The 27,256-nt window shown below is 38.4% G+C and overlaps 1 protein-coding gene across 8 annotated transcripts in view; it reads left to right on the top strand.

The window, feature by feature from the left end:
• Positions 1–26,875, top strand: part of NLGN1 (neuroligin 1) — a 425,895-nt gene extending 399,020 nt beyond the window's left edge. For 5 of the 8 annotated variants that reach the window (XM_038145939.1, XM_038145938.1, XM_038145937.1 and 2 more), the window contains 3 exons: positions 17,430–17,642; positions 22,469–23,258; positions 24,237–26,875. In XM_038145939.1, coding sequence (XP_038001867.1) covers positions 17,430–17,642; positions 22,469–23,258; positions 24,237–25,059 — 1,826 coding nt within the window. In that variant the 3' untranslated portion in view covers positions 25,060–26,875. The remainder of the gene's footprint in view (positions 1–17,429; positions 17,643–22,468; positions 23,259–24,236) is intronic. The other 3 variants (XM_038145941.1, XM_038145945.1, XM_038145943.1) reach the window with 1 other exon arrangement.
• Positions 26,876–27,256: the final 381 nt, after the last annotated feature.

Below are 27,256 nucleotides of genomic sequence, written 5' to 3'. Positions count from 1 at the left end.
CACCATTTCCCTCATTTTTAGCAGTTGTCATAGCCAAGAAGTACTTGCTTCTTGTCCTTGTTATGGCGCTATCATGTCTAGGGGTAACCCTTATGTGGTAACCTGGATAATTCATACTGAAATGTACCTGCTGTCCCTGGGGTGGCTTTGACCAAACGATATCCATTTTACCTTGTGCTGTTTACCCACTTTTTAATCTTTTCTGAACACTCTCCCTTTGAGCAAGTTATCATTTTCACTTCTCTTGCGAGCTTATTCCCATTTGTTATTCCTTTGTGTTCCAGATAAGAAAGACACACTGTGACACCTGTGTTGTGTAGCACCTTTCAGATGCTAAGCAAGTGCTGAGCTCATTTGCAGAAGGATCACTTTTGGCTGCTCTGTGGCAATGCAAACCTGTGGTGGATTTAACTGGGGTGGAAGTGGAGAAATCTTAGATGTTGTTGTTATCCCATCTTCTCCCATTTCTTCAGAGGTTTAGCAGTCTTCTTTTTTTTTTTTCTGAAGCTAATCTTTCTTCATCATGTTTGTATACTCTCCGCCTCAGTTTTATTGCTGCTGTGCTCACAAGCCCCTTTCCTTTTTAGTCTTATTGGTTAATTTAACTGATCCTCTTCCCCATTACTTGTCAGGGTTTTAAATGAGGTGCTGACCCCATTTTTTGTGGTGTTCACTTCAATACCCTATCACCAACGTGATCCCCAAAATCAAAAGCTCATTTGCTGTGAACTTCAGGTCATCAAGGAACTGTCTGATGAGAGAAGCAGACAATCATAAGCAAGGAGCAAAATTCAATAAACAGCATCCAATAATCTCAGACAAATACAACTGTCAGCTCCATGTTGATGAATCTCAGACGTGTTCCCAGCTTCTCGATTTCCCCTTCCTGACTCTCAGCACTCTAATTATTGGCAGAGTGAGGTTGTTACTTTATCTTTCCAGCTTCCTTCTATTCCTAACAAAAATATAAATGCATTCCCAGTCTTCTAATATTTCTTTTGTTTTGGATTATTCTTCTCACTAAATAGTTGCAGTATTCTTTCCATTTAATGAAATGGTTTCAGCTTTCTCTCCTGTTTAATGAGTTGGAAAATTAGCATTGAATGAGAATAGTCCATGGCTTTGGTCTATAGTTTAGGAAACCTGTGAGAAGGAAAGGAAACACTTGCAAAGGCTGTCTGCAAACTCAGGAATGGTCTTCATGTTGCTTTTTATTTAGTTTAGAGCTTAGTAAATGAAAACAGATTCAGTTCAGCACAGGCAATGCTGTTGAAATGCTAAAGCTTTTTTCCCCAGACTATTGTTTTTCAAAAGTTACTTTTCATCGAGTGATTTGAAATTTTTTTCCTCAAATTTACTTACATTTTTCTTCCAATGTGCCTATATTTATGGCTAGCAATCTATAAGATCTCAGATGGTTTTATTTAATTTACTTAACCACACATAGACTTCTCCATTCTGGCTCTTTTGTTGTTCTTAATATAGAGCTAATATGACAGTATGAGGTGGCCATTAGTGTTGTATTGTTTCCTGCTAAGTGATGAGATTCTGATTTTCTAATCTACAGTGGTGTCTAAAGGTCACTGCAACAGCTCAGCTCCCCAGCACCACAAGAATCCGTGTTTTATGGATAAGTCCATTACATGGAGTCACACGTGGGATGAACAGGCAGCACAAGGAGGTTTTATCAGCGTTCAGCCCCCAAGGGCTGTGCACAACACAGGAAAATCCAATTAGAGCCACAGGGAGTTTTTCAATCTCTTAATCGGCATTGCAGCACTGCAGATGGATATTATTGCCCACTACTTAAACTTTATTACTCCATTTTTCTGTCTGTAGCCCTTCTCCCTGCCAACCCACCTTGAAGAGACGGCAGGCACAGCCATATAAAACTTTTTATGACCTTGGCATCTGCACTGTTTTGTCGCATGAAAGATAAGTACAACTGTGACAGAGGAGCCCTGCAAGGACCAAAGCTGCCTTCACCAGTGCAGTCTGCTCTGCCTCCCAGTCTGGAGAGCATCACCTGCCCTTCATGACAAAATGTGCAAGACCAACCTCTTTTTGAGGCTACTGCTTTCCAAAGGAGAGGCAGGATGATCTAGGATGAGGGAGCAGGTGCTGGCTGCATTCGAGCCCTGGTTTGCACAGAGGTGCAGATTCATTGTGTGACCTTGCATTGAGTCACTTGACTTCCAGTGTTTCAGCTGTGCTATAAAATTGACTAAAAGCAGGACTTAAACCAGGCACTGCATCCTGGGTAAATAATTGGCTCAGGGAAAACATATAGGAGAAGGGGATTATGTTTTTGTGTCTTAAAATACCTTTCCTGACAGAGAGGGTGGGTTTGCCATGGATGAATAATCCGTTAGCATAAATTACTGTTATTTTCAGTGGTAGCTTACCAGGTATATGTATCAAAGAGTGATACAGTCTGCTTGATTTTATGGTACATTAACTTTGCCAGAATTCATTTATTATATTTAAAACCTGCTAGGTACCTGCAGTGGGAACAAAGATTGCGTAATTATTTTTTCTTTAGCTTGTGGGAAACCAAATGCTTTGAATATAAAAGATTCTAGGGGTGAAAAGTTCATTCTGTTCACCCCTCCAAAGGGAGGGTATAGACAAAAGGAATCTGATTACTAATTTGAAAACAGATGAAAGGAACCAATATAGTGATGAAATAACTGCTACTTCCATTTCTGCCCTTTGTGTTACTGGAAACGGTAAACAGATGCAATAATTGAGCTGCGAAGCAAATTTTACATTATTTTATAATAGGCATCTTCCCCAATCAATTAATCACTTTTGAATAGCTTCAGGTCCTGATTTCAGAACCTCTGTGTGAGATTCTGTTTCAACAGCAACAAGGAATAGGAAATGTCCCAACGTGCAGTCCTTGTTTTAAATGAGGAATGCTGAGTCTCTGAAATTAATGGAAATATCTTCATTAAATTCACGGGCTTTGCTGCTTCAGAAAACAATAATTTCTTCTGGAAAGCTTTGCAAAAATCCCAAGAGCAAATTCATAGGTAAGGATTTCCATTTTGCATGGCTTTCCCATACAGGTCTTGGATGTGTTCATTCTTATGCCCCAGCTCGGTTACTTTATTATCTGATCTCTCATCATTTATGTAATAACTGTGCCTCCTTATTCTCTCTGGTTTGTACACTGGTCAATACCTGCTCTGTGTCTGTATGGACACTGTGGTGTGCAGAAGGCTCTCTGATCTTTGTTTGTCAGCAATGAAACCCATTGATCCTGATATATAAGTGTATATATATATATCTCTCTCTATATATATAGATATAAAAAAAAAAAAGAAAAAATTAACTCACCACTACATTTTGAAAGCAGAGAACACCCTCCTCGTTCTACAACTCCTCCTATGCTTTGAACAGAGAAGGGATTCAAATTATACATATTTAAAATTTAAGAAGGCTTGAGGTCCCAAGCAGCAGCAAGATTTTGCCTGTCCAGCCACAGCATTTTTTCAGTCAACAGATATTTTAGTGCATCAAGCCTTTTCCCCATTTTCTATATCTATTTTGGCATAGCTCTGGGAAGAGGGACAAAGGTAGAAGGAAGCATAAACTCTCCTACATGGCCTGTTCCCAGCAGCTATCAGGCAGTGATTTACAGTATTAAAGTAAATATTTTTCATAGCTTACACAGCAGAGTTTGTGTTTACCCACTTTTAGTGTGAGATATAACACATTGTTGACTGTGATGGATACACACTGGGAAACAATAGCTGGGCCAAAGCACAGCAGTGTTTAAAAAGGTTTTAGAATGAAGCAGCAAATACAGAACTGAGAAAGTATGGAGAGGATTGGGGAAAAAAAATCAGTTCAAGGTTAGATTAGATCCACCCTCATAGAGACTGTCAGAGCTGGGCATTGAGTTATTGACAGCAGAGAGGAGCACAGTATTTCAGGCACTGAAATGCTTTTAATTGTCTTCCATAATGCTGTTAGTCTTTCAAACATACAGAAAATAATTGCAATTTTGAGAAGAAAGAAGGATACAGCAAAAGTTCTGATTTCCATCCTAGAAAAATACATTGTCTTAAACTACTGAGACTAATTCTAAATATTTATGGACTTTTTCTATGGGGTTTTTAAAAATCCCATGGGATTATTCCTTTAGAATTAACAATATGGTTCATATGTTCTTTGCATTTGACTGATGGATCATTGAAAATCAAAAACCATGTGGTACCTTTTGTTCTGATGGAGGAAAACAGCAGTGGTACACAAAATAACACAAAATGAAATGGCAAGTCATTGAGCCACTCCCTTTCTACAGTCTGCAGTCGACCCATCATTTCTGTTCCCAGAAGTTAACACATAAAATGAGGTGAACTTTCCCTCCTCAGTACCTCTCTCCTGAGTAAAGCACAAGAACAAAAGTACTTTAAGTGTCAAGCAATGATCTACACCGGTGACTACAAATACAAAGTTATGCACATGTTAACATGCTAAAGTTATGTTAGAAGGTGGGAAATCATACAAAGATTAATCAAGCCAGCACATCAACTCATTGTATCCCACTGATCCTCCACTGAAAACAGCTGGTATTTTGCTAGAAGTACTTTGCCAGAAATGGGACGTGATTCAATATTGCAGCATCAGAGATGTCTTTGTTAACTGCAGCAATCCTCGGAGTCAGCAGAATTACTGTTGAGTATAAATACATTTTCTGACAAATCTCAAGCAGACTAAGAATGCAATCCCTTGCAATCAGCAGATGTGCTTTACATTCAGTAACTTCATCAGGATGTTGCTTTAGATTGATGGTAATTACTGATGTGTCATTTGGGGTGTGTTGTTGAGCAAAGTCCATTAAAACTCAATTTGTTTCATCAGTTAGCACCCAGCTTGCATTATGCAGTATGTTCAAAGAGCATTCCCACTGGAATTGTAAAGGTGGGCATGAGGCTGGGAAAAAAATATTCAAAATGCAATGGCACAATAATTCTGTTTTTCATGGCTGTGGTCTACCAGATCCTATTTCTGGCATTGTAATTCAGAGCCAGGTTCAACTTCTTCCACTACAGCTTCCCTCAATAATCTTGGTCTGTCACTCCTCTCTTCGTGCTGTCTCCTTGTTCCTATAAACTGAGTATTGCTATTAACTTATTATTCTAGGTGAAGATAAAAAACATAACATTCTGTAAAACATCCTGAGCAATTCAGGGCAGTGTTTAAATGTCATAGAAAAAATAACAGTGATAGACCATTTATATTTTGTTCCCTCAACCTTCCTCCTTAAGGAGCAGATCGTGACGGAAATCAAAGATCTTGGGACTTGGTCTGTATGTGCCATATGGAAATGTCTGACTGAGAGGAGGGAGAGGTGGCAGGTGTTGTGCAAGGAGCAGCTCCAGGAGAACACAGTGTCCTCTATCTGGCTACTGCAGGATTTTTGACTTTTCTTTTTTTTAAGATTATCATGCTGCAACAGCATTGGCAGAAATCTGCTCCTCTTAGTCTACTGAAAAGCTGTGAATTGAATTGGTTTAATAAGCCCTATTTTAATACTATTTCCTCTTCCCAGCTTCTCCTTTCCACATGTTGATTCACTTCCTTTACACATACCCCAAGAACACTCTGTTACCTCTCTAACATAGTCAAGCCAGGGCTGTGGTGAAGTTTTAAGCCTTTTACAGTAATGAACATCTAAAAATCGCCTGTTAATATTTACTGTCTGCAGTCCTTATTTTCAGATGAGATGGTCTTTATTCCTATGAGTTCATACCTCCTACCTTCAATTCAAGGACCTGAGTGAGGTTTCCTGTCATAGTCCTGTTTCCACAGCTAATGAGATTTCTTGGATGGGAGTGAAATATTTTCCCATTGTAAATAACACAGATAGCATTGTGCTGTCCATGCAAAAAATACTGGGTACAGTGACAAGCTTTGAATACACAACAAAATCCCTTGAAGGCCCAAATTCTGTGACTTTTCTCCCCTTGAGTGTCTCTTCCTGTGCAATTAAGGAGGTTGTTTTCAGTCACTTAAGAGAAATAAGTGGAGGAGAATAGAGCCCTAAGAAATGAACATTAGTTATCCCAAAAGGGACCTAGTGAGAATTGAAGCTTAAAAGGGTCTACACAGTTTAATTCATGTACCATCTGTTTTTGGGAAAATCAGCACAGATTAGATTTTCCAACTCATCTGAGGCTAAGAAAGTGCCTTTAGAACCTGTAGTATTTGCTTAAGTATTAAAAACAAATTAGTACCATTTTCCTTACTGTGTGAATCCTGTGCATATCAGTTCCCTTTGGAGTAAGACAGAAGAATTGTAACAGCAGAATAGCAAAGTGATGCCTCTCAGCCAGCCCCTCCTTGTCATAATGTTCCTTAGCTGCTTTATGGAAATGTTTGACATTCCTGTGCTCTTCTGAGCACTGTTTTGTTAGATGTGACCATTTTGTATAAATCCAGTTATTGCTCAGGGCTGAGAATCTGCTCGCTGTGACCTCTGACTGGTGTTCCTGCTCTCAGTTTGGCTGTAAGGGGGTGTTGTAAGCTTAAAGACATCTAATTTAATGCAAAAGTAACAGAAGAATATAACCCTCAGACTCAAAGACTGTGTAATTGTATCATATTAAAGAATTACATTATAATTACAGGATAGCTTTCAAAAAAGCAAAAAAAGGTTACATTTTAAAATACATGACAGAAACATGCAATAATTTAGGTTTTTTTGGTTCAGTTTTCCCCACTTTGCCACTTACCAGATTTCTGTGTTCTGACGGCCGACAGGTGGAACCAGCCCTGCTGAATGAGGCTGTTGTGATACTCTCCAAGTAGGCAATATTGAACACCAGGCTTCCTGCTGTGGACCAAATATAGGGGCAGTAAATGCAAAGTTAGCATCCTTAACAGTGTATTTAGCCCAGCTGGACTCCATTTTTCTTCCACTCTATTTGTTGCAAAAATCTTTAAATGTAGGGCAATCTCAGTTATTGTGGGCTGGATGGCCTATGTACACACATTTTTTCTTTTCAGAGGCTTCCAGGCTCTTACTTCAACTTCCAGTCATCTCACATACTTAATTCTATGAAACATCACAGGTGCTTTTGTGCCAGTACTGTTTTGGGGAATGGAATTTTGGTTTGTGAAGCCTGATCATACAAGTCTGTGTGTGCCCATGTGTTGGCACATTTTTTACTAATACCTCAAAATTAAGGTATTCCAGCTTTGCTTTTATGGTACCAAGAAGTGAAATTCAAGAGTACTACAAGGCTTGTTCTTCTGCTGCTCCAGAAACCCACTGGGAGTTAATCGGTGATTTTTCACAGACGACATCTAATCTATAAGTATAAATTACTTTTCACTCCTATTATGCCTTAATTGAAGAGCACCAACGTGAGACTGCAATAGATGGAGCTTGAGTAATTCTAGCCTCAATTAACTTTGTGTGGATTTGAGTCTTTTTTCCTTCCTTTTCCATGGACTAAGGATAATTCTTTGACATCTTGTATTTATTTAAATAACTGCTAGAAAAGTTAGGGGATATGCATGTGATGAGGTATTCTATAAGACAACTCTGAAGACATAGGCAGGAATTGTGTGTATGATTTATAAATTAATACATATCTTTTATGTCCTACTGTTTTGTTTAACAGCTGTACCATCAGCAGTAGCCAAATCCCTCAGGATTTGCTGGGGAGGAATAGTTTAATAGCAATCATTTTTTGGATAAATGGCAGTTACCATCTCTGTAACAGTTACCCTCATCCCATCCTTGACTTTTCTTCAGTTCCCTGCCTTTAAGACACAAAATGTATGTTGCAGCAGAGTAAAATCACAGTGAAGAAATAGAACACCTTGCTGTCTGGAATAGGAAATTCAGACACAGCAGAAAGCAAAAAATTATACTAGGAGAGGCAGGATGCTGTGTAGGAAGAGAACAGGCATATGGTGATGCAGTTAATTCTTAGTTACTTCATATTTTACCAGAAGTGATATATATTTACCAGAAAATCAGATTTGATGCCTCTATCTGGGCATATATGCTCTTACAAATGTTTCTGGTGTTCAGCTAATAGCAGTGAAAACAGCATAAGAATCCCACTAGCACAAGCCTGTGGATTAAAGTAGTTGTTTACAACACATTTTTGTTACAGATCTCCCCAAGTTTTCCCTTATGGCCCAGACAGTCAGAAAGCATGTTTGTGTTTGCTTTTAATTGGTTTGCTCTTCTGAGTGATCTTTTGCCACTGATAAAAAGTCCACAGACTTTGCGAGGTCAGCAGGTATAAAGTGGAAAACCTGTTATATTTCTTAGCTTTCTCACTGTTGGCCAGAGTCCTTTTCTCTAAATATGAATATTCCCAGCCTCCCTCTCACTGAGGTACCATTGTCCCTGGTGCTGCAGCAGGGCAGCAGCTGTGGGGTGATGGCACAGGTAGGACAAGGAGTTTGTCACCCCAAGAGCAGATGGAGAGAGAGTGGCAGGTTGTTGTCACTGGGGTAAAAATACTGCCACGTGCTCCTGAGGATTTGTTAAGTAATAAATGGAGGGTGTGCCCCAAGTTTACTTCAAGGAGCATGGTGGACAGATAGAATCCACATGAATAACAGAACTAAGAATAAGAATGATGTTAATGTTGCTTAAATAGGATTAGGCTTTGCAAATAGAAAAGGGAAGAGGAAAGGTGGAGGAACAGAGAAAGAAGGAAAATAGAAAAGTTACATTTCTCGGGCTTCCTCAAATCTTATTAAAATTCCCTGTACTGTCTTCACTGAGCAGGCCACACAAGTCAGATCTTGATTATTTAAGTCTGATGTATTGTTTAACTCACACATTCTAAAGCAAGGCAGGATTTTTGTGACCTCTACCTGTATTCTACTGTTCATAAAACTTTCCTGAATTGAATCTTATCTCAACAGTCACACATTTCAAAGGCCTCCAGTTGGGATTTAAGAATGCAAGCAATGACATACTGAATGGAGTTCTTCATAAATTGGTGCAATGGTTAATCTTTTCTATTTATTTTCAAATAAGGAGATTTGAGTTCACAGTAAATTAGCACCATAATTTCTGAGTTCTGATTGAAAGACTGCACTTCCAAATAGCTGCTAGGCTTCTAACTAGTGATTTGCATATGCAGTTTTACATGAAGACTTCTAACTTCCTTTTCATCAACTCATTGAATATATATTAACATTGATTGGACCTTCATTGCAAATCTCAATCCTGGGAAGAAAAATCAAAAATTATGGTGCTGTCCCTCTAAAGTATGAATTTTCCCTTCTAGTGAAATTAAACCCATCCTTTCTCTCAATTACCACATAGTCAAAATTCTGAGAAACTGCAGAGTATTATTGGGGGAAAAAAAGGCATTAATATGGAGCCAGAGTGACCATTATAAAGTAAAGATGATTTCCAGGCTAAAGTCAGAAAAAATGTTCTCTGGCATGTACTAATCAATTAAAATATATTACCTAAAAGATGTGATCTGCATGCAGTTCTAAGTATCTGCACATCTTACACAGCTTATTACACAGAAAAAAATTATCAGATATTTTGGATAGAAAGAGCTTCGAGTCCCATATGGGCTATCCTCAAATAAAGAACTCATTTTGCCCAAATCTTGAATGAAAATGGAAAGCAGAGTTTCGTGGGGTCAGTTTTCATCTTTAATGCCTTGCACATTAAGAACATTGATATTTGTTAACTCTCCTCTATAAAATCTCTTTTGAGTTTGTAGCTGCTGCCTTGAGTTGTATCATCTAAAGTGAAAAATTACGGAATATTTCGTGAAAGGCCAGCACATCTCAATGGCTGAAATGCATGATGAGCTTGCTACTGAAAATGGGGGTGCTGAGAGACCATAGGGAGGACAGATATTTTGTGCAATGTGCTGTCGGCTGCTTCATTTTGCACATTGCACTACTTGAAGTAAGTAGGACTGGAACAGCTGTGCACTCAATCCTGGTGAAGATAAAAATCTCTCCCTCGGGGCATTGCTTTCTTCTGCCAAGTAGGACAGTCAAGTGTTGGATTTGGCTGTGGACTTTTCTGTTCTCTCATGTAGCCTTTCCTTTTCATTTGGGCTTTGCCTGAATATTTTGAAAGGATCAGTCCATGTTTGATTTTTGTTATTCCACACATTATCCTGTAAGATTTTGGGCTGTCCAGGCTGTCTTTCAGGGATGATTTTATTCCTATTTTTTGTAAAAGTTCTCAGATTTCATAAGAGCACTGCTAGTGAATTACTTAGTAATATAATGTTCATTTCCTGTGAAGACTTTATATGCGACTTATAGATACTTTTAACCAAAACTTGAGATGCCCTAGAGCATGACCCAGCCATGTACTAGTAACTTTGATTTTTACCTTGTGGAAGGCATTTAAGCAGATGTTCTTTCATAGCAGTAGAACTTCTTGATCTTTTTCCAAAATGAGAATATTTATAGATATTGCTATTTTCTCTAGTAAACCCCATCTTTTTTCTTGTATTTTTTCAAAGAAAAGGATATATTCAAATCAAAGGTACTCCAGCTGCTTCTTGTGTCCACCCATGCCAAAATGTCATTCATCAGCTCTTAAGGCTCACTTCTCTTTTCTAATATGTGTCAGCACATATCACTTAAAATCTTGTAGAATTGCTATCTGCAGCTGTATTTCTGAGACTGGGCTCGCCTCCTCCTTTTCCTTTTTGCTTTTACAGCTTATCCAGAAATCTGTATTAAAGATCTCAGCTAGTGGACTGGCCCCATTGCTTATAGAGCTCTCAAAGTGTCTCTGAGATTGTTATCAGACTTTCCTTTGACTTCAGTAAAGATCATCAGTAATAAGTTACTGTGGAGCAGATCTCTCGCGTGGCTGCGCTGTACTTGGAGCAGGGGCTGGCAGGCAGAGAGCCTCTTGGATCCCTGCTCCCTCTGTCAAAGCCTGCCCCATAGCACAACCCCCTGTGCAGCCATGGCATGCCACAGGACAAGGCTGAAATATCAATATCACGCACACAGAAAATACCCAGAAATTGAGAGCCTCCCCACAACTGTCCCAACATGACAGAAAGGGCAGAGTGAGAAATAAACATTGAAAATGGCAAGGAAAGGCAGATGCAGATTTTCAAAGCACTCTCAGACTTTTATCATCTTTTTACTGAAACTTTAAGGCAGAGTCACCCTCTTCTCACAGCCTCCAAAAATGATGGATTTATAATGTGTTTCAACATTTACAGGATGCTTAGAATTGCAGAATCATAGAATGGATTGTGTTAGACCTTAAAGACTATCTAGTCCAACTCCCTGCCATGGGCAGGGACACCTTCCAGTAGCCCAGGTTGCTCCAAGTCCCTTCCAACCCAGCCTTGGACAATTCCAGGGATGGGACAGCCACAGCTCCTCTGTGTAACCTGTGCCAGGCCCTCACCACCCTCACAGGCAAGAATTTCTTCAGATATCCACTCCTTTTGTAGGCTCCAGTGACTTCACTAATATTGATTCAAAGGATTTAGTACCCTGGGAGGGGTGTTTAAAATTGCAACAGTAGACCAATGCTGAAATAGCACATCAGAGTTCATAGACCACCACACACTTGCATACTTACAGAATGCCAAATGATATATTGACAAGCTTGTGTATTTACTGATTCAGCCCTGTAAATTGTTTACTTTGGTGAAATGACTGGGAATTTCTGAAGGCTGACTGCTGGGGCAGCAGCACTGACCAAGGAAGTCACCATCCCTGCAGGGATTTAAAAGATGTGTAGATGTGGCACCTGGGGACATGGTTTAGTGGCTGGCTTGGCAGTGCTGGGTGAATGGTCTTAAAGATCTTTTCCAACCTAAATGATTCCATGATTCTGTGATTCTTGGGTCTGAAACAGCCAGGAAAGAGTGTATCAGGACGCAGCATGGTACTACACACATTTCATGGAGTTAAGCTAAAATCTTGCACTTCTGAAACCATTAATCTCATTACTAATATGTATGTGGCAGAAAGCTACAGGAACAGACAAGGACTTTGCTAATGCTGCAATCACTTTTCTGTATATGAAATGAATTTCATACAAAACACCTGCTTGAGCAGCACTTTCAGAACAGTGGCTTGTCTGATTCTCAAGCAGAGGTACACTGCAGATGTCTGTAGAGGAATATTTTTCATGCACTGAATAGTTCATATGCTCCTAGATTTTTCTTATGGGAGTTCCTAGTCCTTTTAGCACCCTTATCCCTTATCCATGACTAAAATAAGCTGTTAAAATTAGGAAGTGCTGGTCAGCAAAGGAAGGAGCAGTATCCTCTGCTTCATGAATATCACATGTACATTAATGCTCACAGTGCTGCTGCCCACGTAAATCATTCAGATTACTTAGCTGATGTGAATTCTAGAGAGATGGCTAAGATGAAAACAAATGTGCTCTTTAAGTTTAACTATCTCTCTTAAAATTTGCTTATCTTGCTCACATTCCTATCTGAGTAGGTACAGTTTAAAGGGCAGTGGAAAATTTCAGTACATGGCAATTACCATTCAATATTAATAGAAGGTGTTGAACTACAGTCCTAAGCAATGAATCCAGTGGGAATACAGATTCTTTCATCCAAAACTACTCTGTATTCTTCCACTATGCATTGGTGCATTTATACTTCTACAATCTAACATTTGCTTTTAACAAAATTAAAGCTGGCATTTGACTGCACAGGGAATTGTAACTGGAAACCTAGCTAAATTATCATAGCCCTTGCCTAAACAGGTGGGTAATATTAAAGTCTGAAGTGTTACTGCTTTCAGAGACTCAACTCTTGGAAAAAACCCTTTACACATGTCAGACCAGTTTGTATATGCTCTTGTGCTTTATTTTTAGAGGAGCATTTGTTGTTGCATATTTCCTCACAGGCAGATATTTTTGTGTGTGTGTGCCCAGCAAGACATTCTGCCCCTTACTTCCATCCAGCCACGAAGGTCACTGGGTCATCAAACACTCACAGGGACAGAACTCATTAGAGGGATGCTTTGGGTCTCCTGTGATGTGAAATGGCACTTTCATACCCACCAGCCTGCACCTGGTCTCTCACTGCATCACTGGCTTGTAGCAGTCCCTTACATTAGGAAAAAATCTGTCTTGGCCTCCCTCTCTGCATTAATTTGAATGTTCAAATTAGGCCAGAGCTTAAAATTATTCAAACTACCTGAGGTTTTCAGCTAAATATTTTAAGTTTCCCAAGTCCATTATTTTATTTACTCTTCAAAAATGCTGGAATAATATTAGAAAAAGATTTATCTGAATGGCAAGCAGAAATAATTACCCAGGCAGGTAAGCCTATAAAGCATTAAAATTTATCTTAATACAAAATAGAGGGCCTGGTTGTGGCACTCTGCATATTTGTCTAACAGACATGTAACAGAGAAATTGTCCAAATGAGCTTAATAAATCTCTTTCTTATACTCACAAAAGACCACATACTCACTTCCATAATTCTATTAGAGTCTGCTCCTCTGGAGGAGATAAAAGAAGAGATAACCTCTCCATTCAGAATATAAAATAGCAATTGTTCAGCTGATGATTGGAATATTTCCAGTTGAAGGACTTAATTATGGAACAAAATTAGCTCAATCTGACCTTTTTAGAGAATAATGCAAAACTAAGTTTTTTGCAAATGTCTTCCTGGAATAACTGAAATAAGGAATAATTTACTTCCCTCTTTTTACAAGAGCAAAAGGTGGCAGAATATGATAGCAGCTTTCTTGGTGAGATGACAATCCAAAGATAATAATAAGACAGTATGTGCAGAAAGAGATAATATATTTTAATAGACTAGCTGATAGTTTAAAAACAGAGAAGCTTTCAGACACACAAGACCTTTTCAGCAAGAGCAGGTTTCCCTCAGTGACTCAAAATTGCGAGCTGAATAACAAGATGGTGTAATGGTTGTGTCAGAGGAATGCACCAAAATGTATATCCATTACATACTGAAAGCTCCTCTTGGGATAAAGACAGAACCTATTGTTCCAATCTCTGCTTTATCTCTGAGATAAATAGGAGTAAGTCCCTGCACCCACAGACCAACAGGCTGGGGATGATAGTGGTGTTAAAAGCACTTCCCTCCAGGTGTTTAGTTCCATGCATTTATCTGTATTGAGGCACTCCTCACTAGGGAAAAAAAAAAAAAAAAAACAACCAAAAAAACCCCCACAAACTGGAAAGAAAAACCTTATCTGCTTTATCAGTCCCATCTCAGATTTCATGACATTCGGAATGCTCCTAAGCCATGCTGATACCACAGCATACAAGAGGAAAAGGCATGAACAGGTGGTGATATTAACAGGCTTCTTATGGTTCTGAAAAATGAGATAGAAATGTTTCATGTCATGAAAGTCAACATCAATCATCATCCATCTTGTGCAGATATGGAAATCAGCCAGTGTGGTTCTTGCTGAGGAGGTGTGAGATATTTCTTTTGCATCAGAGCTGTTGCTCTGGACGCAAGTCATAATTTGTTTAATATAGATGAATGAGGAGAATATTACTAACACTGCCTTCTTTCTTTTTTTTTTTTTTTTTTTTTAATAAACTGAAAGCTCCCCCTCCTGGCACATTCCCTGAACTGAATGCAAGGTTCCTGACATCTACTTTTACGAGATTCGTGATGATTATTTAAAAGTAGTGTATTTATAGTCCCCCAAGGATTTGCCATGTCCTTATCCAGCTATGAGACTTGATATGAACTGATCCGACACCAGGGGATTGCCCTAAGGCTTTGTCTATAATTTTAATCTGTTGCTTTTCCAGGCAAAGACTTATGGTTTCTACTTTGCTGCATATTATACACAGTAAAGAAAACAACTTTTTCAGAAAGTTTGAGTGTTCACATTTGTGTTCCTTCAGAGTGATCGGCGTAGCTCAGCTATAACCCTGCCATCTAATTTCCTAATAAATGCCTCGGAATAATTCTGAGAAATCTCCTGGATCTCTTTGGAGCAATGCTCCAGCTCTGCTGAGAGCAGATCCTGACCATGCTCAGGGAATCTGAAAGCCAGGGAAAGCAAAGAGGGACGTGTTTATGTGACAGTTTTGGTAACTGCTGTAACTGCTCTCATCTCACTGCTGCCTGTGCTCAGGGACTGCCAGTCCCTCTAATCCCTTGAATCAGTGCAGGCACTTATGTGCTTAATGTGATGAAGTGATTTGTCACTGAATTTCCACAGCCATACACTTATGCAAAGAAAGGGGAAGACTTTCCCAGCGTGTACAGCCACAGGATCCTGTAGTTCCCATAAATTCCTACACTGTAATTTTGTCACAGTCCCTGGCACCATCCCTCAGCTCCAAGCAGGCTGACAAAGGCAGTGACACTGGTTAGGGAGCTTTCATTAGATTTGCCATTGTATTCAAAGACATAATCTCTCCATGTCCTTAAAAATTATTTATGGGGGACAGCATTTTACTGGAGCATGAAGCCAAGAATGAATGCTGCTGTGCAGGCAGGATTGTGCTGGGGCCATGCTTTCACATAACCACGCTCACCAACCCTCTGGCCACACAGAGCTAAGTGAAGGAGTGTGAAGCAGAGTAAAATAACACCATAATGATCCCAACTCAATGCTGAGCTGTAATAGTAAAGTGAGAGTGAATGAATGAATTATAACTATGTCTTCCTTCCTAGGCTTCTCCTGAATATCAAGGGGGTATTTTCTTCTATGGTAGTGGTGCTGCTTTGCTTTTTGTGCAGTTAGGTAATAAACATGGCAGGTTTCAGTTGTAGGAGTGGTTATTTTGAAGTCTAGCATAGAGTAACAATTTACTACAGATACAAGGAATGAAGTATGTCTATTAGACTTGGTACATTAGGTCTGGAAGTGGGAGAATCGCTGGCCTGGCATCTTATGCCACTTTCCTCTTCCCTCTCTGTGGTTACAAAAATCAAGATTGACCGACACAAACAAAGCTGCTTGCCCCAAATGGAGCAGAGCTCAGCTGCTGAGGCAATGAGGCCAACAAGCTTCCAGTGCCATTTGCAGCAAAGAAGGGCTGTTAGTTTAAATGTCTCCATACATAGGGCAGAACATCAAATGCAAGCTTGCCATTTGAAGCCAAATCAGAGTAATAATAAATTAACAAATGACACATTCATTATATCCATGAATATAGGTACACACATGCACCTATCTGTATTCTTGTTAAATCCTTGCTATATAGATATATATACACACGTGTGTCTTAGAAATGTCTTAAAAGCTGCTTTTATTGTCATAATGAAAGAGTAGGACTCCTTTGAGAGCCATTTGTCTGCAAAACTACTGTAAGCTTCCTTTGAGTAGGCTGTCTGCACTCAAGAGAGTTGAATCAGTAGAACTTTGACGAGACTAGAAGACCCACTGATATCTAATTAATGTGGAAATAATTGTTGTAATCGTTCCATTTCTCTACAAAGCATGTACTGAAAAGCAGTTACACGATTTAGTGAGCATCAAATCAGTTTGATATGCAAATGGAGGTATGGACTACTTCATAATGCTGGTAGTATTTAAACATTTGTTTATTAAGCTGAGAAAATTCAAAATGTCAACAAACGGGGTCTGAAAGCGATGTCTTTTATCAACAGAGACTTTTTTCAAAGTTTTTACTGTACATCTTTTAGAGTCAGTTGGCTCTAATGACAAGAGTAACAGCAATGCTAAATGTGAAGGGACTGCTGGGAGTAAAGTGTGGACCAGTTCTTCCAGCACCTGACACATTCCAACAGTTTTCCTCCAGGAATAAAAGGGAGCATTTGTAGTGCTCTCCAGATTACCCCCGAGCTCCTACCTTTTTGGTTTTAAGGAGTCATGGAAACACTGACTTCGTCCATTTAATGTAGATTCAATTAGCTCAGGTTAATGACCATGGGATGGAGCTCAGGGAGCTGCGAGCTGCTCCCATTGCTCAGCCTGGCCTGTCCTGTGACATAAGCTGCATTTTTGGGTGTAGAAAAAAGTAAAAGACAATGAGTTGCCATGACAGGACCAAACAGAGTCTAATGTAAGTGAAGTGTAATCATTGCATCTCAGGCACATGCAAAGCTCGTGGCTGCATCCAAGTACAGAAAAGCAACAGAGTTGATAAAATTATGTACAGAAAACTGCATCTTATCTATTTCCTAAACTTTTACACTTAAACTCAGTACAATCAACAAAAAGTCCTTTGGAGTAATAAGCTGTGACCTGTTCAGATTTAGATGAGTGTTTTGCCTGGGATGTATCTTTGCTACATATATTTATCATGGCCAAAAGAGTGGATATCAAATATATTTTATTTCAGGAGAAGTGTAAAATCACAAATTGTTCCCAGGGATTATGGAAAAGTATGTAGTTGCATGATATTTAATGGCATGTACTTCTTAAATCTTACTTGGAAGATTTTAACAGGATCACTCAGAAGAACCCTTGCTAACCCTTTCTCTTTTCATTTACTTTGACAGGATTTCTGAGCACTGGGGACCAAGCAGCAAAAGGAAACTATGGCCTCCTTGATCTAATTCAAGCTTTGCGATGGACTAGTGAAAATATTGGGTTCTTTGGTGGTGACCCATTAAGAATAACTGTTTTTGGATCTGGGGCAGGCGGTTCATGCGTCAATCTGTTGACTTTATCCCATTATTCTGAAGGTAACCGTTGGAGCAATTCAACCAAAGGTATTATACAGGTTGCAAATTTTGACAATTTTGGTGTCTGCATGCCACCACCATTAGTACTATGTGATGTTCTGTATATTCTCTTTGTTTCTATGAACTGTTGAGTTCAGCTCAGTATTAAGAAACTTTTTAAAGGCTGTACAAGCCTCCTTCTCCCTCAGCTCTTCTGTGCATGTTTAAATTTTGGGTCACTTTCTTCTTTTTCCTATGGAGCTTTGTAGAAACACTTTATAGCAGACTTCTGAACAGCATTTTCTTGGTGCATTATTTTTGTCTCTTTTCTATCCTACCTAAGGGCGTCTTTTTTGGAAAATCAGTCAGTCATGCTCACAGTAGATGAGGTCATCTATATTCAGACAGTTGTGAAAGGCGTGTTTAGTTTCTCCTGAAGAGCAGAATTTAAAGAAAACTAAAATAACAGAGTTTCTCTTTTCAGGCTAACAGCTGAATTCCTTAAAACTATTATTTTGTGTGAAGGAAACAATAACTAGTTCAGAAATCTTTTGTCTGAAACTGCATGGACTTCACTTGCTGTCATCTAATAAAAGAATGGTTGAACGTTTTGCATGCATGATCCAAAATTGTCAAAGCATCCAAGTTACAAATGGATTTCCTTCTACATGTTTTTTTCCTATTCCATAACTAACACCTTTTCTCTCTAGTTGAGGCAGGTGGCAGGGAATTAAAATGCTGTTTGAGGCACCCAACTTATTCCTTCTATGATTTTTGCACCGCAGTTTCACACAGTGTCTCTCATTTGCATGGCTATTGCTTATTGATCATGTTACTTTTGTCCAACTGTTTTAACATATTTTTATCTATATTAGTTTTATCAGGGACGCCACACTGTGCCATGTACATATAATCCTCCACTAATTTATATTGCTGTATCTCCATGGGGGACTAATTGGCTGGTCATAAAAACATAATTCTGCTGACATTAAAAGAGCTGCATTTCCCCAAAGTCATGTTACAAAGACCACTGAGGTCAATAGAAGTGAGAGATTCTTTAGACCATGCCATTATGCTTTTTTAAATGAGAGAAAAATATAACTTCTACAAGAAGAGTCAAGTGGAAAATAAGACTGTGGTCTAAATTTAAGTCTATTTTCACAATTTGATTTTTAGTGTAATCTTTTTTTCTTCCATAACTACCTGAACTTACATAGGAGATATTTAAAAGAAGATGCTTGTAAAATCAAGATGTAAGCATTACCTCACTGCACTGTGACCTGAGGGTCTCAATGCACCGTCTTCTTTCATCAGCGCTCTAAAAACCAACTTTCTCATCAAGGATTAACTCCAGGTTAAATGAGGACACCTGGTTTATCTTCCCCTAACTTTTTACTTCGTGTTAAAACCAGTCTTCTTGGTGTAACATGACATCAATGCAAAATGCCACATTGACAATATTTGGACAGTCATGTGTTGCCTCTTATCAACAAATGATACCCTGTCATATCCCAACGCATGGCCGGAATTCTGCCAGGACCAGAATTTGTTTGGGGAAAACTGAGGCACTATGATGCCAACACAGCAGATCAAGGCATTTTAGAGGGGTCTGAAGAAGGTTCAGTAAAAGTAAAATTTCGAGGATTTATTTTAGAAGCAAACTCATGCTTTGATAAAATTTGGATTAAACAGAACAACTCACCACACTCCCATGTCATGTTTCATTTGGAGGTGGTTAGATCTGCCATTAAAAAAAAAAAAAGAAAGAAAGAAAAAAGAAGATATAAAAAAGCATGCAGTGACAGGATGAGGGGGAAGCGTTTCAAACTGACAGAGGGCAAGGTTAGATCAGATATTATGAAGAAATTCTTCCCTCTGAGGATGGTGAGGCTCTGGCAGAGGTTACTCAGAAAAGCTGTGGCTGCCCCATCCCTGGAAGTGTCCAGGGCCAGGTTGGACAGGGCTTGGAGCCACCTGGGATAGTGGAAGGTGTCCCTGCCCATAGCAGGGGGTGGAACTGGCTGAGCTTCAAGGTCCCTTCCAACCCAAACCATTCTGGGATTCTGTGATTCTATGATTATCAACCAATCCCCTTCATAAGATATAAATTCAGAAGCTCTCTTTGCTTCTGTCATTTCCCTCTGAAAGATTCCCTTGGCAGTTGAGAGGAAGAATTCAGCCTATTTCAAGGTGGAGCTGTTCACAGCCACCCACCTGCAAGTGGGCAGAGCAGAACCCATCTTCACAATGTGCTCTCAAAATATAGATGAATATATGCAAATTATTATTATTTACTGTGATGAGACACTGAACAAGGGTCACAAAGCACCGTGGCCCACTGAACATTTAAATCTTCTTTCCATCAGTCTGAAGCCCATAAGCAACAATAATTATAATAATAATAATAATAATAATACACATTATCAGATAAAAATGTAGGTCTCCATCCTGTGAGGTACTAATTTCTGCCACGAATTCTGTGACAGATGGAAATAATTTTTCATACTGTTCAGTTTTCACCAAATGGTTTGAGTGGAGGAATAGCTCTGTCAGCATTCTTCAGCACAAGGAGGGATGTTTGGTTTCATTTCCTCAGATGGTTTTATGGCCAAAGGACTTGACCACTTTTACTTAATCCAGCATCTGATGTTTATGTAGCACTTAGCAAGCCACAGTGTTAGTATCAGCATTTTCTTACACATAGCTTACACTTTCTGTCCTTGTTCAGACATATTTAATAAAGCAATAAAGTTAGATTTACACAATATGCAAAAAACCCCACACATTATGAATTATCATGAAATACATCTTTGTGAAAATTCAGCTTTGTCATTTAGTTACATTTATTACAATGCCTGGATCCTCTGTGGTAATTCTACTGACTTTGAGCTGATTTATACTAGCTCAATATCTGACCTTATAAACATGCAAATATATTTTTAGCTGTTTATAGCTCAAGTTCATTCTTATTTTTACTTTTATCTTGCAAGAAAATATTATCTTGGATTTGACTTCTCATAAGTTTAAGAAGAGGCCTGAGTTTACACATTTCAGTCTCTATACCTATCTAATTTGAAGAATTTTTTTATTGGGACCTAATAGAATGATTTAAATCATTGAAGGATTTAAAATTCCTGAGAAGCTTGTAAAATGTTTCCTGTCAGCAACAGATGCCAACTTATTTTTGAGTGTACAGGGTCTGGTGCTGCAATAGAAGTTCTAAAAGCATTTCTGATTTGATTTAGAGGCTAGGGAGGTTTTTTTTTATCAATAGAAATATGTTTCTTATCAAAGCAAAAGTCATCTTGTGCGTAATTGGAATAAATTTCTGAGGTAAGCTGAGAGCCTTGACTCCAGTTCCTCTGGTGGGAGTATCCAGCTGTTCATCAAGCACTGGATCTAAGATTCTTGGTGGAACTGAGTGAGGCCAGGTGTCACTTTCAGTGACTCCACCAGAGACGGTGGAATGACTCCAGGCGCCCATCAGCACAAGTAAAACAAAATTTTGACCCATATATCTTAAATCAGTATAACTTTTGAACACTATATTTCTGTACATTTTACAGAAATGTATTTTGTATTACCCAAAGTGACCTACAGGAGGTAGGGTCCAGTATAAAATACTTTCCAGTAGTTTGTGCAAAAGTTATGATACTGAAATGAACTTCTGTGAAAATGAAAAAACTCCCAACTCTTCATAAAATAGCAGAAAGGCCAAAGTTACCTAAATATTGTCTAAATACCTATTAAGTACAACCTAAATTACCTAAATACAGTTTCTGAGCAATATTTTACACAAGGGTCAGACTTACAATCTCTTTTAGAACCCAAAATATCCTCCTCAAATGGAGTGGAAAAATGCAAAGGAAGCACAAGAAGTATCAAAACAAGGATGGAGTTCTGATTATATTAAAGCCAAAAGCAAAATAATTGCATTAATTCCCTGACTACAAGAGGGTGAGGCCACCATCCAGGACATGTTTTAAAAATCCTTACAGAAGAGAGAGGAAAACACAAATTTTAACGCATTTTGTTATTTCTTCTGGTAGAATTCCTGGTCCAAGGTGATAATTAAATCAGCATAAATTCAAGTTAAGTGCACTGAAAACTTTGGGGTTTACTGCAAGTTTATATGCAGCACCAGATCATTCTCTCTCCCTTAACTGAATACCTGAACATATGCTTAAATATCTGAATTACAAAGCTAAACAGTGTAAAATACATAATTTCCCTTTTTATGTAAGTGTGATCAATATAAACCTGCCCTAAAAAAAGCTCCTTACAAAAAAGGATTTTTACTTAGACACTTATAAATTTAATAGCTGCCTGGTACCTTCTCATCTATTACTCCAGAATGTAAACTTTTGCAGTGATACACAATTTAAAAGCACTGCACCTTTCAAATCAAGTTTAATTCCAAAGAAAACATTAAAAAGTGTAATAGATTAATTTCACATGTTGTTGTATGCATGCATGCTGATCATGGCTAGAACAATACCAAAAACTTCAACCCATTTCAGAGACTTGATGGTTTTTACTCCAACCTGTACTTAATTTTAAGATTTTTTTAAACCTGATAGTGTTGTCCTACATAAGGTAATGCCACTCCTTTTTATTTCTGAGTCTCTTTTGAAAATCTGGACTATATTGAGGGAGAATCACTTGCTTCAGCACATACTGCATTTATTTTATGCACATTACCTGTAGGTACAACAGCAGTCAGATCTCACCACCCAGTATATTCAAGTACTATTAAGATTCAGGTATCTCTTCTGTCAAAGTTTTCTATTGTTTCAAAGAACTCCTTTGAATCTTTCAAAGTCTGTGGCTGTTTCAAGGTCGCTTCAGTAGTTTTCAAATATTTCTCCCCACAGGACTTTTTCAAAGAGCAATAGCTCAAAGTGGAACAGCTCTCTCCAGCTGGGCAGTTAGCTTTCAGCCTGCAAAATATGCCAGGATGTTGGCTACAAAAGTTGGTTGCAACATGTCAGACACTGTAGAACTGGTAGAATGTCTACAGAAGAAGCCTTACCGAGAACTTGTCGACCAGGACATTCAACCAGCAAGATACCATATAGCCTTTGGACCAGTCATCGACGGCGACGTGATACCGGACGACCCTCAGATCCTGATGGAACAAGGAGAGTTCCTCAACTATGACATCATGCTGGGAGTTAACCAAGGGGAAGGGCTGAAGTTTGTTGAAAACATTGTGGACAGCGAAGATGGCATATCAGCCAGTGATTTTGACTTTGCAGTTTCTAATTTCGTCGATAACTTATACGGATACCCCGAAGGCAAAGATATATTGAGGGAAACTATCAAATTTATGTACACAGACTGGGCAGACCGGCACAACCCTGAGACCAGAAGGAAAACACTGCTGGCTTTGTTTACTGATCACCAGTGGGTTGCACCAGCAGTGGCCACAGCAGATCTTCACTCGAATTTTGGATCGCCTACGTACTTCTATGCCTTCTACCATCATTGCCAGACAGATCAGGTACCTGCATGGGCAGATGCAGCCCATGGAGATGAGGTTCCTTACGTGCTAGGAATCCCCATGATTGGTCCTACTGAGTTATTTCCTTGTAATTTCTCCAAAAATGATGTCATGCTAAGTGCAGTGGTGATGACGTACTGGACAAACTTTGCAAAAACTGGGTGAGTACCAGATAATGAATGGTGGTATGAATGGTCTTGTGGGCAAACTTTGGATGGAATGGTGCTTTACATTTGCTATTCTCCCTTGGGAATTCCTCTGTACTTGTAGGACCAACACGAGATTAAGAATTGAGTTGGATATTTATGTTTATTGTAATGTCCCTTGGCTCACTTAACATGTTTTAGGAAAAAGAGGAAAAAATATCTTTCAGACTTTCTACAAAGAAATTTTAAAATATATAAAAAACTAATTAAGGAAACTCTGGAAAAGTGTAAAACCAAGCATTTAACATATGTGTAGAGTTAAAACCAGCTACATTAGTACCTGCCTTTACCCTACCACCAATACTTTCATTCCATGAGAGAGATAATTACATAAATATTGCTTCAAATATAATACAGCTTATTTTAGCAGCACATTTTGTCTCAAATTCTCACTTCTGACCATAAAATATGTGGCTTTAAACTTGGAAAGTTTTGACATTTTCATTAGCTGTTCTCAAAATCCTTTGTTACCACTTATTTTTGACTATGCATTGCACTGAGTTGTGCTCTGCTATGATCCTTCCCCCTCTGGAAGGCCACAGATGTTTCACAGGAACAGAAATGCAGAGCTGTATGAACTTTTTCCTGCTAAAAACAAGAAGAAAATTTTAATGTTCTCTCACACTGGTCTCTCACAGACATTTGCCTACTACATCATCACACACCAGGCAATCTTCCTTCAGCAGCAAAAGATTTCACTGTGAGACAAAAATATTTTGGAGAACCAGAGAAGTTGCTGAAGTCTGTGTAAAAGAAGGGTTCTTTTGCATAATGCTGTTTCTAATCAATATTATTAAGGCCTCTAATTTTAGAGAATAGCACTCTACTCCGTCCAAAGGCAGTCTTAAATGTTTAGTATAAAATCTTAATTATGTTAATTTTATAATTCCATTTGAAATGCATTGTAACATTGGAGATATCTTTTTCTTTCAGTGACCCAAATCAGCCAGTGCCGCAAGACACAAAATTCATCCACACGAAACCAAATCGTTTTGAAGAAGTAGCATGGACCAGATATTCTCAGAAAGACCAACTGTATCTTCACATTGGATTAAAACCACGAGTTAAAGAACACTATAGGGCAAATAAAGTGAACCTTTGGTTGGAACTGGTACCTCATCTGCACAATCTTAACGACATTTCACAGTATACCTCTACCACAACTAAAGTGCCATCGACTGATAATACTTTCAGACCCACAAGGAAAAATTCTGTTTCAGTTACTTCAGCCTTTCCTACAGCCAAACAAGATGATCCCAAACAGCAGCCAAGCCCGTTTTCAGTGGATCAAAGGGACTACTCAACAGAATTGAGCGTTACTATCGCGGTCGGCGCATCCTTGCTGTTCCTGAACATTTTGGCCTTTGCAGCGTTGTACTACAAAAAGGACAAGCGGAGACATGACGTTCACAGGAGATGTAGCCCACAACGTACCACTACCAATGATCTCACCCATGCACAAGAAGAGGAGATAATGTCCCTCCAAATGAAGCACACTGACTTGGATCATGAATGTGAGTCCATCCATCCACATGAGGTGGTTCTTAGGACCGCCTGTCCCCCAGACTACACGCTAGCTATGAGAAGGTCTCCTGATGATATCCCCTTAATGACACCCAACACCATCACAATGATCCCCAACACTATACCAGGGATTCAGCCCCTACACACATTCAACACATTTACTGGAGGACAGAACAATACTCTGCCCCATCCTCATCCCCACCCCCATTCACACTCAACAACCAGGGTATAGCCAGACAAGACGAAACAAACTTTTATTTTTTGATGGATTACAGTAGGTGATATTACTGAAGATTACTTGGCTTTCAACCTACAAGACTCTTACTATTTAAATATGGAGGAATATTATGTGAATATACATATCAAGAACATTTGGGGTTTTGAAAAAAATGAATTGTACATATATCAAATGAACTTAAGAAACAAAGAAAACAAAAGAAAAAAGAAACAAAAAACAAAAAACCCAACTGTTTGCAATTGCTTGAAGCAGTTGTCCTGAATGATACTTTTTCATTCACATTCAAGTATTAATTTTTTGAAGATTTAAGTTACATAATGGAATTAGGCATGTGCAACACAAACAGGAAAGAACTATGACTGAAAATTTTAAAAACCTATAAATATGCACAAGGGACACACTAATGGAATGTCAGATAATTTTCACCAATTTTTATTTGGACCTGTTTTCTTGTGTAAACCATATTTACATATTTGAATTAAGTACACAAAGCACCAATGCTGTTAAGGCCTTAGAAAGGGGCTCATGCTGAAATCTGCCAGTCAGAGAAGTTTTACAGCCTGGCAGGTACAACATTATCACATAAGTGCTGTCAGTATAAAAGTTGTGGGAATAAAGGAAACTGGATATTTTTAGCACGATGTGCATGATAATTTATATGCTTGGTGGCTGTGCTGCTGATTAAGCCGTAATTAAAATTCTTCTCATCCCATTGGAGTTTTTAATAGAAGCTTTCTCCATCAATTGGCACAACCTAAAGAAGTTTCTTAAAGGGGCAAAAGTAATTAGAGTAAAATATTTCATGGTAGCTTCTGAAAAAGAGGGGATTGCAAGAGTTCTTAAAGGTATTTACGGCATTCTAGGTATACAGTGGTGAACCCTCACTGATATAAATACCAGACAAAAAATGTATACTATTAATGTTTAGTATAAAACTAAACATTAATGTTTTTCCTTTCCATCTAAATAATTTCTGACTTTGAAATAACTATAACTTTAATGTCCTTTGATGAAGGATTTATAATTTGCTGTGATTCAGTTACAGAGGATTTTGTTCAATTTGATGAGGTAAAGTGTGTCCAAAAATTTAATTGCAATGACATTTTGCCATTTAAAAATGCCCCAATATTACTGCTCTGATTAGACCTTTCAGTTTATTGTTTCAACTCATGTTGCATGTTACAAAGTTTACTTATAATACTTTGATATAATGTTAATTCCCTTTTTGCTATACATTAGCTTTGTCATTCCAATTAATTCTCTAGACCAGATGGCAAGAGTGTAGAAAAAGAGGGTATATGAGAACGGGGAGAGAGCCAACAACTGGAAATTTAAAAATCTGCATACTACATATGTTTGTGTGATTTGAAGTGAATGTTCTAAAATCACAAGAAATTTTTCATTCCCCTGTTGCTTTCCAGTAATTCTAGACCATGGTCCTTTCAAAACGTTTGTATATGTAATCAGATGTACATTTATATAAAAGAAATAATTGAGATGGACTTAAGAGCACATCCCTGATAAATACTTTCTCTCTTACCTGTACTATATTTCTATTAGACTAAAGTTATGTGATTTTTTTTTACATTTTTTCAAATTACTAGCAATTTTGATAGTTTGTAAGATAATGCGAAGAACTTTCTCTGACAAACTAACTGCAGTAACAGAAACATTTCTTTTCAGTTACTCTTTTTCAAGAATGAAAGCTTATTACACACAAAAATTGTATACTACTTGATGGAAAATTTCTTTGTATTTCTTGGCCATATTACTGGTCACTGAGTGAAATAAAGATAATCTGGATAACGAATATTATTCCAATGTTAAGAGACCTGATCTTTGCTCATTAAAGAGCTAAAATGTTTATTGCTGTTTTGTCATTTTTTAATGAAGTAATGGTAACTGTCTCAAATAAAGAGTAATATCTTAAGACCAGTCTGGTTTTTGAAGACATGAGGGTGCCTTCTACAATTAATAAAACTGCATATTTATAGGCCAGCCCCACCACAGCTATTTCTTACGGAAATATTGACATTGTGACTATCATCCCATGTAAATCTCCTACAGATTTCAGGAATGAGTTAAAAATGCAATATTGACACCCAAAAAAAAAGCGACGAACAGGCCGAATTGAAATAAATCTGCAGTATTCCATGATGGGAAAAAAGAAATGACCTGGGTTTAATAGGGT

This window comes from Motacilla alba, chromosome 9, assembly GCF_015832195.1.
Source record: "Motacilla alba alba isolate MOTALB_02 chromosome 9, Motacilla_alba_V1.0_pri, whole genome shotgun sequence".
Classification (NCBI taxonomy): domain Eukaryota; kingdom Metazoa; phylum Chordata; class Aves; order Passeriformes; family Motacillidae; genus Motacilla; species Motacilla alba.
The sequence above is the reverse complement of the archived record's forward strand: the minus strand, read 5'-3'. Positions and strand labels throughout refer to the sequence as shown.